Source organism: Pipistrellus kuhlii, unplaced genomic scaffold (assembly GCF_014108245.1).
Source record: "Pipistrellus kuhlii isolate mPipKuh1 unplaced genomic scaffold, mPipKuh1.p scaffold_m20_p_3, whole genome shotgun sequence".
In the NCBI taxonomy this organism is placed as follows: domain Eukaryota; kingdom Metazoa; phylum Chordata; class Mammalia; order Chiroptera; family Vespertilionidae; genus Pipistrellus; species Pipistrellus kuhlii.
The window spans coordinates 44,049,571-44,063,079 of record NW_023425529.1 but is presented as its reverse complement, the minus strand read 5'-3'; the positions used below and the strand labels follow the sequence as shown (position 1 = coordinate 44,063,079).

Here is a 13,509-nt window from a genome sequence, read left to right as displayed (position 1 = left end):
CGTCTCCTGCAGCTCAGGGCAGGAGGCGCCACAGTGCCCAGGGTTCCAGGCCCGGGTCAACCTCTCTGGGCCTCGGATTCTTCCTCCGAACGCCGAGGCATTTGCACTGGAAAGCTGCAAAGATCCTTCCCAGCCTTGTATGGTCTCCTTCGACTCTAAGATTGGGGGAACTCCCCGGTCTCCAGGCCCTGTCACCTCAGCTCCCTTTGGCTGGCGCCAAGGTGTGGGGAGGTGTGGGCAGCCCGGCACCTTAGGAAGAGGCTGGGAGATAAGGGGCCCGATGGCGTGAGCCACCAAGTCACCTGCCTGCTCATGTCCGGCTCCTCCGGGGTGTCCTGCCGGTTTGTCCGCCCCTGGCCCAGCCCGAGGCCCTGGGATGACTCACGTCAGGATGGAGCCGTTTGAGGAAGGGCTGGCATGTCGGGGCCGGAGTCGGAGGTTAGCCGGTACCGCACAATGCCTCAGGGCGGGGTGGCTTGCAGCCGGGGCTCCAGGATGGCCTCCTCCCTGAAGGCCCAGAGGCCTCTGGAATGTCCCTCCCCACAGGCCGCCTCGAGGCTCTGGCCCTGCCCTGCCCCCCTGGTCCGGTGAGGAGGGCGAGGAGGGGGAGTGGGGAGGGCCACCGTGGAGCTGGAGGCGCTGAGTGTGGACATCAGCTCCTCGACCTGAGAGAAAGGGCTGGCGATCCCGCCTCTGCCAATCCTCAGAATAAAACCAAACGTCCGGGAGGGTCCTCTCCCAGCTGAAACGCCCAACGGGTGTTTGTGCTCGGTTTGTTTTGAGGGAGGGAGGCCCGGCTGTGCGACAGGAGAAAGAGCACGAAGCCAGAGTCAGGAGACCGGAGGTTTGGCTGTGGGATGGGGCCTCTATTTCCTTACCTGCTCAGACATGGGTGCTGGGTGGCGCCTCCCCTCCTAAAAGCTGCCACCATGGGCTGTGGGGTATGAAGCAGCCGTTCTGAAAACAATATGCAGGGCATTCCCGATAAACACAGGGTAAACATAAACAAGGACGTGAAACGCTGTGGCCGAGTTTGTCACGAGAGGCAGCGAGCAGTGCCCGCCATCAGACCCGTGTGCCGGGGCCGGCCCCCTCTCCAGGGCTCAGCTACTCATTTCCCTCCAGGACCTAAGTGATGTGTACCACGCCATCTCCAGATGTTGTTCAGCTTTGTTGAAGTACAATCGATAAATAAAATTGCAAGGTATTTAAAGTATACATCGCAATGGCTTGGTGTACGTATATATTGTTTGTTTTTTTATATTATTTTATTGATTTTTTACAGAGAGGAAGGGAGAGGGATAGAGAGCTAAAAACATTGATGAGAGATCAGCTGCCCCTTGCACACCCCCTACTGGGGATGTGCCCACAACCAAGGGACATGCCCTTGAGCGGAATCGAACCCGGGACCCTCCAGTCTGCAGGCCGACGCTCTATCCACTGAGCCAAACCGGTTAGGGCACGTATACATTGTTGTTGTTAATCCTCACCTGAGGATTTTTCCCATAGTTTTTCAGAGAGATTGAAAGGAAGGGAAGGAGGGAGGGAGGAAAGGGGGGGAAGGGAGAGAGAGAGAGAAAGAGAGATAGATAGAGAGAGAAACATTCATAGGAGAGAGACACAACTAGGGCTGGGGAGCGAACCTGCAACCCAGGTATGTGCCCTTGATCAGGAATTGAACCCGAGACCCTTGGGTGCTTGGGCTGTTCCTCTGACCACTGAACCACACCAGCCAGGGCCTGTGTGTGTGTGTGTGTGTGTGTGTGTGTGTGTGAACATTTAAGTACGGCTCTCTAAGCTAGTTTCAGTTATACAATACAGTGAGTCACCATGTTTTACATTAGATTCTGAGATCTTATTCATCTTGTAGCTGAAAGTTTGTACCCTTTTAACATTCCCTAGTTCCTTCATTCATCCACCCCCAGCTCCTGGCAACCACTTTTTTGTTTGCTTGTTTGTTTGTTTTGTTTTGTTTTGCTAATCCTAACCCGAGGATATTTTTCCATTGATTTTTAGAGGGCGTGGAAGGGACGGGAGAGGAGAGAGAGAGAGAGAGAGAGAGAGAGAGAGAGAGAGAGAGAGAGAGAGGGAGGGAGAGAGAGAGAGAAGCATCCACAGAGACACATCCATTGGCTGCCTTCTTCACGCCCCCCCGCCCCCCCCCCCCCCCCAGCCCAGGGCAGGGGATTCAACCTGCCACCGAAGTACACGCCGCCCCCTGGAATCGAACCTGGGACCCTTCCGTCCTTGGGCCAACGCTCAATCCACGGAGCCAAACCATCTAGGGGTGGCAACCATTTTTTAAACTCTGTTTCTATGAATATGACTTTTTTTTTTTTTAATATATACTCCATATATAAGGGATACCACGTAATATTTGCCTTTCTGCTATTTATAGATATTAAAATTTCACAATTTAGGTCATTTAGTTTCTCTTCCTCCTAATTACTTATCGTTATGACAATGCCCCTTTAGTTCCTGTTCTATCGGGGTCACATGGTACCCCTTGACCCTTCCCTAAGTAAGCACCTTGCCCCCCCTCCCCGGGAGCTGCAGTTTTGTGCAAAAAAAGGAACGCGTGCCAATTAGCCAAGGCACGAAATCCCCACTCGGGGTGGGGTGCCTGCAGGGCCTGATGAGCATCTTGGATGGCACCGGAGTTCCTAGAGGCGCCCAGACTCTTGTCCTCTACAGAGAAGCAGGCCCTGAGTTTGCTGGGGTGAGGGTGCCCGAGTTGGCAGGCAAGGGTGTGGGGGTCTGGCAGGCTCTGGGCTGGGAAGACCATTGCCATTGCCGCTTGGGGATAGGGTCTGAGGGGCTGCGGGGACTACCGTATTTTTCGGACCATAAGACGCTCCGGACCATAAGACGCACCAGTTTTTAGAGCAGGGAAATGGAGAAAAAAAGATTCTGAAACAAATAGTGTCCTAAAATATTTTATGTGCATTAAAACCCAACATCACAGTCATAAACACATGTAATCAACCCTGTAAAGTAAACAGCAGCATTTAGAACCATTTTAGAGCCGGGCAAGCACACAGAGACCACACAGAGCCGGGCAAGTAAAAAAACTTTTTTTTTAAAGTATATGTGTAGGCTATATTTGGACCATAAGACGCAGGGACTTTTTCCCCCCACTTCTGGGGGGGAAAAAGTGCGTCTTATGGTCCGAAAAATACGGTATTCCCCATGGACTATTTGGGCACGGAGGAGGTTCCCCGGGCGGGAGGCAGGCTCTGGCCTGGGCTGGGAGGCAGAGCCTTTGATGGAGGGGCAGCTGGCTGGGCGAGGCCAGAGGCCAGCGGGACTTCCTCTCGCTCCGGGCTCTCGAGGGGTGGGACCAGATTGCTGGAGCTGGACACAGGAATCGGCCTTTGTTTCCAGCTGGAGGGGAAATGCCACAGTCCTGCCCCCTTCCCGCCCCTCCAGCATCCGTGCCCAGGCTCTGCCCTTCCCAGCGCCGGAGGGCCGGGCACTGAGGGCCCACAGCAACCTCTTATCTCCAGGAGCCCCCAGCCACTGGCCTCTGCTCCTCATTCCCCAAAGGCAAATCACTCCCCGGAAGCAGGAGAGAGGTCAGAGTTAGTATCAAGGCTGGGCCGGAGTAAATAGCCACAAAGCAGTTTAGGTTTCAACCTGCTCACCTTTCCCCTCTTCCTCCGAGGGACCTGGCTTTTCAGTTACAGAAGGTGCCCAGGCCTACAGGGAGCCCTGGAAAAAAATAAATAAAAATAATTTTTTTAAAATAACTAAATAAAGGGAGCCCTGGAGGGCAGGCGTGGCCCTCCCTCAGCCCCTAACCCCTGCTGCACATGGTCAGACAGTCACACAGGCGAGGTGGGCAGTGGATGGCCAGGGGAATGCAAAGTGTTGGAGAGCAGAGGGGACAGAAGGCCGGGCCGGGCCAGGAGCCCCAGGCAGCGTGTGTGAGTGTGTGTGTGTGTGTGTGTGTGTGTGTGTGAGTGTGTGTGTGTGTGTGTGTGTGTGTGTGTGTTGGGGGGGGGGCGACCCTGTCTTTATGTTTTTCTTTTCTTTTCTTTTTTAAAAAAATATATTTTATTGAGTTTTTACAGAGAGGAAGAGAGAGGGATAGAAAGCTGGAAACATCGATTAGCTGCCTCTTGCACGCCCCCTACTGGGGATGTACCCACACCAAGGTATTATACATGCCCTTGACTGAAATCGAATCTGGGACCTTTCAGTCCACAGGCCGACGCTCTATCCACTGAGCCAAACCGGTTTTGGCTTTACGATTTTCTTGCTCAGTGAGCCTATGTGCTGTGGACCTGTGTGATGGCTCATGTGTGCTGTGTGTGTGACCTCTGGGGTGTGACTGTGCGTTCACGGGCCCATAGGCGTGTGTGTACTTCTGTGTCGCGAGCCTGATGGCCCCAGTGGGGCACCGGCTGACCGTGTGTCCACAGGTGACACTGCCTGTGTGACGGTGGTCCACGTTTCACGGTCCACCCAACCCCAAGCCTTACCCTCCAGCCCTCCCTTCAGGTTTAGTATCTTCCCTAACCATGAGAAGGCGTGATTCCCTCTGAGGAAGGGAGAGCATGAACCCTGGCCAGATGGGTTCTCAGTGTAGCTGGCTGACATCGGATAGGCGAAGGGTCCTGAGAGATCGGGGTGAGGGAGGGACTGGTGGGAGGGAGGGCTGGCGTGATGGATGGTGTGGTGGAAGATCTGTGGATGTGTTCAACCATTTGGAACATAGGACTGTGGGAGAAGAGGGAATCCCCTCTAGATGCCCCCCTTGGGGGAAAGGGGGCCACATGCCAATGATTCCCCACCCGTCCTCTGCCCTCCCTTGCCTTCTCTTGACCCGGCAGGGATTTCCGGGGGAAACTGAGACCTGACCCCCCTTGGGCCAGAGCAGCCCTCAGAGGAGGAAGGCGACGAGCAGCCTGGACCTTGGCGGGGCCTGAATTCAGTTCTTTTCTGTGCACACTGACCGAGCCTGCACGGCTGGGCACTGAGCCAGGGGTTAGGAGACAGACGGGGTTTCTGCCCGCGCAGGAGCGAGGGGAGGGTTCCCCAGGAGTCCCCGCGGCCTGGCTAACAGCCCAGGATGTGTCAGGACAGCCAACCCTGCGGTCCCTTCTGGGGAGCCCCCGTCTCCAGGTGGGGGTGGACACAGGCTCACCCGGGAGCGAGGTGGTGGCCCTCAGGGCTGCAGCGAGGGGTTGGGGGCGCAGGACCTGGCCTGGAAGGCTGGCCAGGGTAAGTATGTGTTTTTGTTTCAGCCCTTCTCCCCCCCCCCCCCCCCCCATAGTATCCTAGAATCACCGGGGAGGCCGTGGGGTTCCAAGGACACGTCGCTGGCCCCCTCAGTCAGCTGCCCCGTGGCACATCCTCGCCCTGCCTCTCAGCACAGGAACAAAAGCCCTGCTCGCTAGGCGCCCGGCCAGGCGCCGCTCAGTGCTTCGCATACCTCTCCATGGCAGGTCGCACAAAACCCTGGGAATTATTTATTACAACCATCTGATGCTACACACGAGGCTGGAAGAGGTCCTTGGTGGCAGGGATGGTAAGAGGCAGGACCAGGATTCAAACCCAGGTCTGTGGGCTGTAGCAGGCAGCATCGCGGGGGCCTGTGTTCTGCACAGCGGGAGCCTCCTCCCAGCTCCCTGGCCTTTTCGGACAAGAGCTCAGTTGGGAAGCCGCAGGGGCTGGGCTGGGGGTGGGAGAGCTGGGTGGTTAGTAGAGAGGCTGACCTCAGGGGCGGGGGGACATGGGCAGAGCAGCCAGCAGCCCTTTCCTCTCCCGTAGCCTGCAAAGCTGTTAGGAGCTGTGAGAGGATGAGGGAGGAACGGCTTAGCCGAGAGGTGGAAGTGCGGAACTGCAGGCCTGGGGTGCCGGCTGCCGTGGAGATGGCTGGGGGCGGAGGGTGGGTATTCTCCAAGGCGGAGAGGAAAATGTCCCCCTGAGACCCAGTCCTTACTGCCAGGTCAGCCTCCCAGCCAAAGTCCATGCCTGCCACGCCCGCCAGGAGAGAGAGCCCCAGGAGGCTAGCTCTGGCCCTGCAGATGCTGTGGCCATCCCTGTGAGACGTTGGACGTGGGAGGGAGAGGCTCTGAGGACCAGGGAGCGGGCTGTGGGCAGAGGCCGTGTGCTGCGGGGGCATCGGCCTTAGAGTCTCACAGACTTGAACTCCAAGGGCAACTTAGCCACTTACCAGTTGGTGACCTTAAGCAAGTCCCTTAACCTTCACCTACCAACTGCGGTGAGGATTAAATAGAATAATGATGATTTAACCAGGCCAGAGGCAGCGCAGGGTGCTTCATTATTTCTTTTTGTTCTCACATCAGCCCTGGTAATGTTGTTATTGTTCCAGCCCACATAGGAGCCTCGAGGTTCAGAAAGGATAAATAACGTGCCCAAGGTCATATGCCACCTTCTAGACTAGGGGTGTCGAACTCAATCAGAGAAGGGGCCAAAATCTAAAATCCAGCCTAAATCGCGGGCCGAATGGTTTACTGAACAGTCATAAACTGTCATTGTGATGGAAACGCAGCGGAGTGCAGTGATGACAGCGCGGTGCGGGCCACATTGCAAGGCCTGGCGGTACGGATTTGGCCCGCGGGCCTTGTGTTTGACACATGTGTTCTAGACAGAGGTGTGTAACCACCAAGCTGCCCAAGCCCGGAGGTGGAGTTTCTCTCCGTCTGTGCCAGGGCTGGCTCCAGATGCCCTGGCTTCGGCAGTGGGTGGGAGGGGAGAACTCTGGCTCCACCCTGGAGGCCCAGAAGCACTCAGTCAAACCCAGTACCCGAGGCCCTTCCATAGCACCTCAACTCCCGGTAGCGCTTTACATGTTACAGAGCCTGTTTACCCATATTATCGAATGGATTGTTTCAATAGCCCTGTTTCCACCCATTTAACAAAGGAGTGGTCAGGAGAAATTTGTGAGCCTGCTTAGGGATCACACAGGTGGGAAATGGCAAAGCTAACCTTGAGCCCATGCCAGTCCCCCCTGGCTGTGTTCAGAACCCTCTGGAGAGAGACCACACACTATCCTTTTCACCTCAATGTGTGTGTGTGTGCGTGTGTGTGTGTGTGTGTGTGTGTTCTCCAATTCAAAGAGCAGCCTTTTTTTAATTTTTCATTTTTCATATCTTGGTAACACATGATTAAAAATTCAAAACATTCTGTGCAGAAGAATTGCAAATAAGTCCATCATGTACGCAGACAGCCCATCGCCAAGAAGATGGAGCACAACTCCCCACTCCCTAAGTGAGGGCTTCAGACCGTGACTTCCCGAAGAGCACAGCATGGGAAGCAGGGACGAACAGTCTCTTCCCTAAACGGTGTGGGCAGATGGGACAGGTGCATGCAGAAACATGCAACTAGACCACCAACTTACACCCTACACAACAATAAACGCAAAATGGATAATGGACTTGAATGTAAGTCTCAAAACCGTAAAAACTCTAGAGGAAAACATAGGTAGTAAGATCTCAGACATCTCACAGAGCAATATTTTTGCCAATGTGTCTGAGAGCAAGGGAAACAAAAAGAAAAATAAACAATGAGACGATGTCAAACTAAAAAGCTTCTGCATAGCAAATGAAACCATCAGCGAAACAAAAAGAGAACCCACCCTTTGGGAGAACAGATTCACCAATGATTTCTCTGATAAGGAGTTAATTTAAAAAATATATAAAGAACTTATACAACTCAACACCAGGAAGACAAACAGTCCAATTAAAAATGGGGAAAGGACCTGAATAGGCACTTTTCCAAAGAAGACATACAGATGGCCAATAGACATGAAAAAATGCTCAAGGTCACTAATCGTCGGAGAGATGCAAATTTAAACTACAGTGAGGTATCACCTGTCAATGACTACCGTCATCAAATCAACAAACAAGTGCTGGTGAGGATGTGGAGAAAAAGGAAGCCAGTGCACTATCGGGAGGAATATAGACTGATACAACCACTGTGGAAAACAACATGGAATTTCCTCCAATCAGAAAGAATATATGCAGCCCTATGTTCACAGCAGCACTGTTTATAGTAGCCAAGATGTGGAAACAGCCCAAGTGCCCATCAGTAGATGAGTGGATAGAAAAGCTGTGGTCCATCTACACAATGGAATACGTGGTTGTAAAAAAGAAGGAACTCTTGCCTGGCCAGCATGGCTCAGTGGTGGATTCCCAGTCAGGGCACATGGCCGGGTTGTGGGCTTGATCCCCAGTGTGGGGCATGCAAGAGGCAACCAATCAATGATTATCTCTCATTATTGATGTTTCTACCTTTTCCTCTTCCTTCCTCTCTGAAATCAATATTTTTTTATTTTTTTTTTAAAGAAGGAACTCACCCTAGCCAGTTTGGCTCAGTGGATAGAGCATTGGCCTGGGAACTGAAAGGTCCCAGGTTCAATTCCCATCCAGGGCACATACCTAGGTTGTGGGCTCGATCCCCATAGGGGACTTACAGCAGGCAGCCAATTCATGATTCTCTCTCATCCTGGATGTTTCTATCTCTTTCTCCCTCTTCCTTCCTCTCTAAAATCAATAAAAATATATTTTTGAAAAAATTAAAAAAGAAGGAACTCTTACCCTTTGTGACAGCATAGATGGACCTGGAGATTATTATGCTAAGCGAAATAAGCCAGTCAGAGAAAGACAAATACCATATGATCTCACTAATATGTGGAATCTAATGAACAAAATAAGCCAATGAGCAAAATAGAATCAGAGGCATAGATACATGGAACAGACTGATAAATGTCAGAGAGGAGGGATGGAGGGGACTGGATAAAAGGAAGTGAAGGGATTAGCTAAAGAACATGTTTGCACAGCCCATGGACACAGACAATACCAGTAGTGCAGTGAGGGCCTAGGGGTGGGGAAAGGGCAGAGTGGAAGTGGGCAAAGGGGAGGGGAATTGGGGGGCATCTGCAATAGTATCGACAATAAAATTTTTTTTAAAAAAAGAAAGAAAGCAGGGAAGAAAGAGAAACATGACAAACACTACCCAGCCACGTGATCAAGGTCAATTCCACCATGATAAGCCATGTTCATAGTATGTACCCTGGATATGGTGTGATGAGAATGGCCCATCACCTTTGTGATCTTTCTCCCAAAAATCCATGACCCCACTCTAATCATGAGAAAAACATCACCCAAATCCCAGCCGAGGGTCATTCTACAAAATTCCTGATCAGTATCAAGGTCATCAGAAACAAGGAAAGTCTGGGGACCGCTCACAGTCTCCAGGAACCTACAGAGACGTGGCAACCACACGTACAGTGGTATCCCGGACGAACTTCTGGACAGAGAAAGGACACTAAGTAAACACGAAGGAAATATAAATGCAGTATGGATTTTATTAATAATAATGTATTAATATCGGCTCAAATTGTACCAAATGTACTGTACTCATGCTACTCATAGAGGAAACTGGATTGGGGAATATGGGAACTTTCTTCTATTAATTAAAACTGTTCTAAAAAAAAATGAGGTTTTTTTTTTTGTGTGTGTGTTTTTTTAAGAGTCAAAAGGTTAGAAAAGATAGTCAATGAAAAGTCTCCCTTCCACCCTGATCAGCTGTTCATCTTTTCCCCAAGGAGATCCCCTGGTTCTTTCCAGAGAGGGCCCAGTGAGACCGCGGGGGCTAGTGTTAGGAGACAGCCTCCTAACTAGCTCTCTCCCTTGACCTCTGTCTGCCATTTTCCAGCTGTGTGACCCCCGGTAACTCCTGACCCTCTCTGTCCTGTGTCCTCCAAGATAAACTCCTCAAAGGATTATTGGGACTGTTAAATGTACATAGTAAGCACCTTATATTGGTTGCTTTTATTATTACAAATACACATGCAAATATATTTATGCAACCAATATGTTAAGAGCCCTAGCCAGTTTGGCTCAGTGGCAAGAGTGTTGGCCTGTGGACCAAAGGGTTCTGGGTTCGATTCCGGTCAAGGGCACATACCTTGGTCGCAGGCTTCTCCCCAGCTCAGACCCTGGTCAGGGCTGGTGCAGGAGGCAACTAATTGATGTGTTTCTCTCACATTGATGTTTGTCTGTCTTTCCCTTTTTCTTCCACTCTCCCTAAAAATCCATGGGAAAAAATATTCTGGGGCAAAGTTTAACAAAAAGCAAAACAAAACAAAACAAATTCAGCCCTGGCTGATGTTTCTCAGTGATTAGAACGTTGGCTCATGCACCGAAGGGTCTCGGGTTTGATTCCGGGTCAGAGGCAGGTCCTGGTTTGCATGTACGCAGGTCAGCGTTCGTGTGGGAGGCAACCAAACCATGTGTCTCTCACAGCGATGTTTCTCCCTCTCTCCCTTCTTCCTCCCTTCCTGAAAACATAGAGTGAGTACCATATTTTATTTAACTAGTTAATGAGTGAACCATGGATGGGTCAAAGGAAGAAATAAAAACCATTATTGACAGTCAGTGGAAAAAAAGAATGCTGGAATAAGATTGCAAAGTTGATACATCGGGAAAAAAAATATCCTCGGGTAAAAATTAACAACCAAAAAAAAAAAAAAAAGAAAACAAAATTCAAACCTTGTAAATAAGACACACACAAAATTACGTACCCAATGCCCCTTCAGAGATATGTTAGACCATTGGCTAATAACCCCACCTATGGGTCATCTAGGGGAAGTCTCTTGGTTTGACATACAAGTTCCTATTGATGGGGGCCCAGGCTCTGTAAAGTGAAGAGGGTAAACCTGTAAAAGATTGAAAAATAGCAAATCATTTTCATCTGGTTGAGGAAAAAAACAGTTATGATTTTATTGCAAGGCGAGAATTAACTTTTTTGTATCATTAACTAGTTAAATAAATCTTGGTACTCACTTTATGCTTATACTAGTCACGTGTAGCTCCATGCAGGCTTGACAAACAGCAGCATGCCATAGGCACTGTTCTACCCCTTGGCTATTTCTCACCCAAACATCTGGAAGACCGTTTCCTATCGAGCATGAAGAGCTGCCTTGCTCCTGTTTATGACTGCACAGGACACATCGTATGGGGGTACAGTAATGACACCCACATCCTTTAGCCTGTCCCCTGTAGACACGTAGGCTGACTCCACTCTTATTGCTGCACAGTGTTGTGTGAAGGACCTCGTCATCGGATGGCAGGCAGAAGGGGCTCTACAGAGCAGGGAGCCCCTGGGAGGGGCTGATTCCCTGCCCCCGTCCGGCCTAGCTCTTTTTCCCCTGGCTCTGTGCCTCCTTCTCCTGCATCCTCCTCTGCACCCTGAGCTCCCGGTACCGCCAGACCGGAAGGGCCAGGCTGCGATGCCCTGCAGGCCTGGGCTCCGGCTCACGCTGGCTGGGCGGTGAGGGCACCTTGGAGAGGAGGATCTTGGGGACTTGGGGCCTGGGGCTGGGACCGGCCCTGGGCTGTAGCCACTGAGGGCACACACTCAGCACACCGGGAGGCCTCTGGTCAGGGATGAGGACCCGGGGGCCAGGGACCACCTGTGGAGGCTGGGGGCCTGGGGGCGGGGGAGGAGCCGTGCCCAGCAGCTCTGGCACAGACTTGCTTAGGGTTCCCAGTGCAGGCGGGCGGTCCGGGCACAGAGGGTGGCAGGCGGTGGTGAGGAAGGGACTTGCCAGGCTGGTCGTGAGGGTCACAAGGTGGTCCAGGACACCCCCCTCCTGCGGAGACTGGGCGAAGGGGAGGCTCCAGGTGGCCCGAAGCCTCTCCAGGAGAGAGGGGGCGCCCTGGGCCTGGGCCTGGGCCACGAGCAGGGGCAGGGCCGGCCACTCTGGCCGGTAATGCCGGCTGAGCTGCTCCGCCCGGGGCCGCTGCCGCAGCCGCCGGATCCTGCGCACCGTGTCGAAGCTGCCGGTCAGCAGCGCCCACTCCAGGGCTGTCCTGCCCCGCACAGGGTCCACGGCTGTCAGGTCAGCACCTGGGAGGGCACGGAGTGGTGTGGGCTGGGACGGGGATGGGTGATGTGCAGAAGGGCACATGCCCTAGCAGCAGGACTGACTTGGGTTCAATTCCCACTCATCTTGCTACAGCTGGAATCTGGGGGTGGCTACAGCCCAGAGACGGGACCAGTCCCAGACCCCAAGCTCTGTTCGAGACGGTGAAGAAAACCGACGTGCAGAGAAGGGGAAAGACTTCAGAGGGACGTGTTGGGGGTCTCCAAACCAGAACAGAATAGGGGTCCTGAACAAGGGACTGACCAGAGGGGTGGTGTGCAGGTGGCGGGAGGGGGGGAGTGGGAGGGAAGGGTCCTGCTGGTCCTTCTTTGCATCACCGAACCCCGTTAATCCTGGGGGTAGCAAATACTCTGAGTCAAAGGTGGGGGTGCAGAGCTCCCTCCCTTCACCCCGAAACCCAATCTGACGGAGGGGAAGGGAATGCTGCAGGCTGGGGTCCCCCGGCGTTACCACCAGAGGACAGCTCCCCTGGGGGAATAATGAGAGTCCACGGCCCCTCAGTGTGGGCTTCGCTCCAGAACCCCATGCAGCCAGTCTCTGTGCCTCCCTGTGATCCTGGAGCCCGCTGCTCAGAGCTCCATCGCGGAGACGGCCTGCGCCTTCTCTTACTGGCGAGGCCCAGAGGGAGGCCACTCAGCTGGAGGCAGAGCCGGGGGAGGAGGTGAGGGCTGCCTCCGGGTACCAGCCTACTGTGTTTTAGTTCTCCGGTTGGTCTAACTGTCCTCTCCTCTTCTTTCCTGGGACTTCCATTAACTATGTAAACAGCTATCCATAGCTGGACTCCACTGTGAGAAGCCCGACCCCCCCCCTCATCCAGGAAGCCAGCCTAGATCGATCCTGGTCCCCGCTCTCTCCGCTGCTCGGCAGCTATGACGGCTGACTCGGTGTCTGCAGGGTGCCTGGGGAGGGGCAGGAGGCCCCGGATCCCGTCCGCGCAGGCCACGCACCTGCCATGAGGAGGGCAGCCACGCAGTCCGCGCGGTCCCGCAGCGCGGCCTTCATCAGCGCCGTCAGCCCCCGCTGGTCCCGGCGCTCCAGGTCCAGGCCCGCGTAGTAGCCGAGCAGGAGGCTCACCAGGGGCGCGTGGCCTGCAGAGCGGGAGGCAGATGTGGGACCCGGGAAAGGGGTGGTGAAGCCCCCCCCCCCTCTCCACCCGGCACCGCGGAGCCGGGCTGGGAGCAGGCCCTGCGGGCTGGAGGCGGGGCTGGCAGGGGGGTCAGGGCCTCCCACCTGCCTGAGCGGCCAGCATGAGGGCCGTGTCGCCTTCTTTGTCCTGATGGTTCACGTCCAGGAACGGACAGCGGCTGAGCAGGGCCACGACGCTCCCGAAGCTGCGGGAGCATGCCACCATGAGGCCTGTCTGGGGGAGAGGCGCTCAGCCTGTGCTTCCCCAGGCGCTCCTGGCGCCTGGGCCCGCTGAGCCACACTGTCCCAGCGACGCCCTGCCTGTGAGGCCGCCCTCCCCGCTGAGCCACACTGTCCCAGAGACCCCTGCCTGTGAGGCCGCCCTCCCCGCTGAGCCACACTGTCCCAGCGATGCCCTGCCTGTGAGGCCGCCCTCCCCGCTGAGCCACACTGCCTAGGAGGCA

The 13,509-nt window shown here is 54.0% G+C and overlaps 1 protein-coding gene across 1 annotated transcript; it reads right to left on the bottom strand.

Moving 5' to 3' along the window:
• Positions 1 to 10,140: 10,140 nt before the first annotated feature.
• ANKRD33 (ankyrin repeat domain 33) lies at positions 10,141 to 13,290 on the bottom strand. The gene is made up of 4 exons (XM_045587770.1): positions 13,151 to 13,290; positions 12,802 to 13,008; positions 12,164 to 12,252; positions 10,141 to 11,947 (listed from the first exon to the last, which is right to left on the bottom strand). The coding sequence occupies exons 1-4, from the start codon at positions 13,269 to 13,271 to the stop codon at positions 11,168 to 11,170; spliced, it is 1,197 nt and encodes a 398-aa protein (XP_045443726.1). The 5' UTR covers positions 13,272 to 13,290; the 3' UTR covers positions 10,141 to 11,167.
• Positions 13,291 to 13,509: the final 219 nt, after the last annotated feature.

Bases quoted from the DNA above. Each gene is read 5' to 3' on its own strand.
- ANKRD33 (XM_045587770.1), bottom strand. From the start codon at position 13,271: ATGGTGGCATGCTCCCGCAGCTTCGGGAGCGTCGTGGCCCTGCTCAGC. The intron at 12,253-12,801 runs GTCAGCCGTCAT...TGCTACCCCCAG, and splicing joins AGGCACCCTGCAGACACCGA to GATTAACGGGGTTCGGTGAT. The intron at 11,948-12,163 runs GTCAGTCCCTTG...TCCTGCTGCTAG, and splicing joins ACCTGCACACCACCCCTCTG to GGCATGTGCCCTTCTGCACA.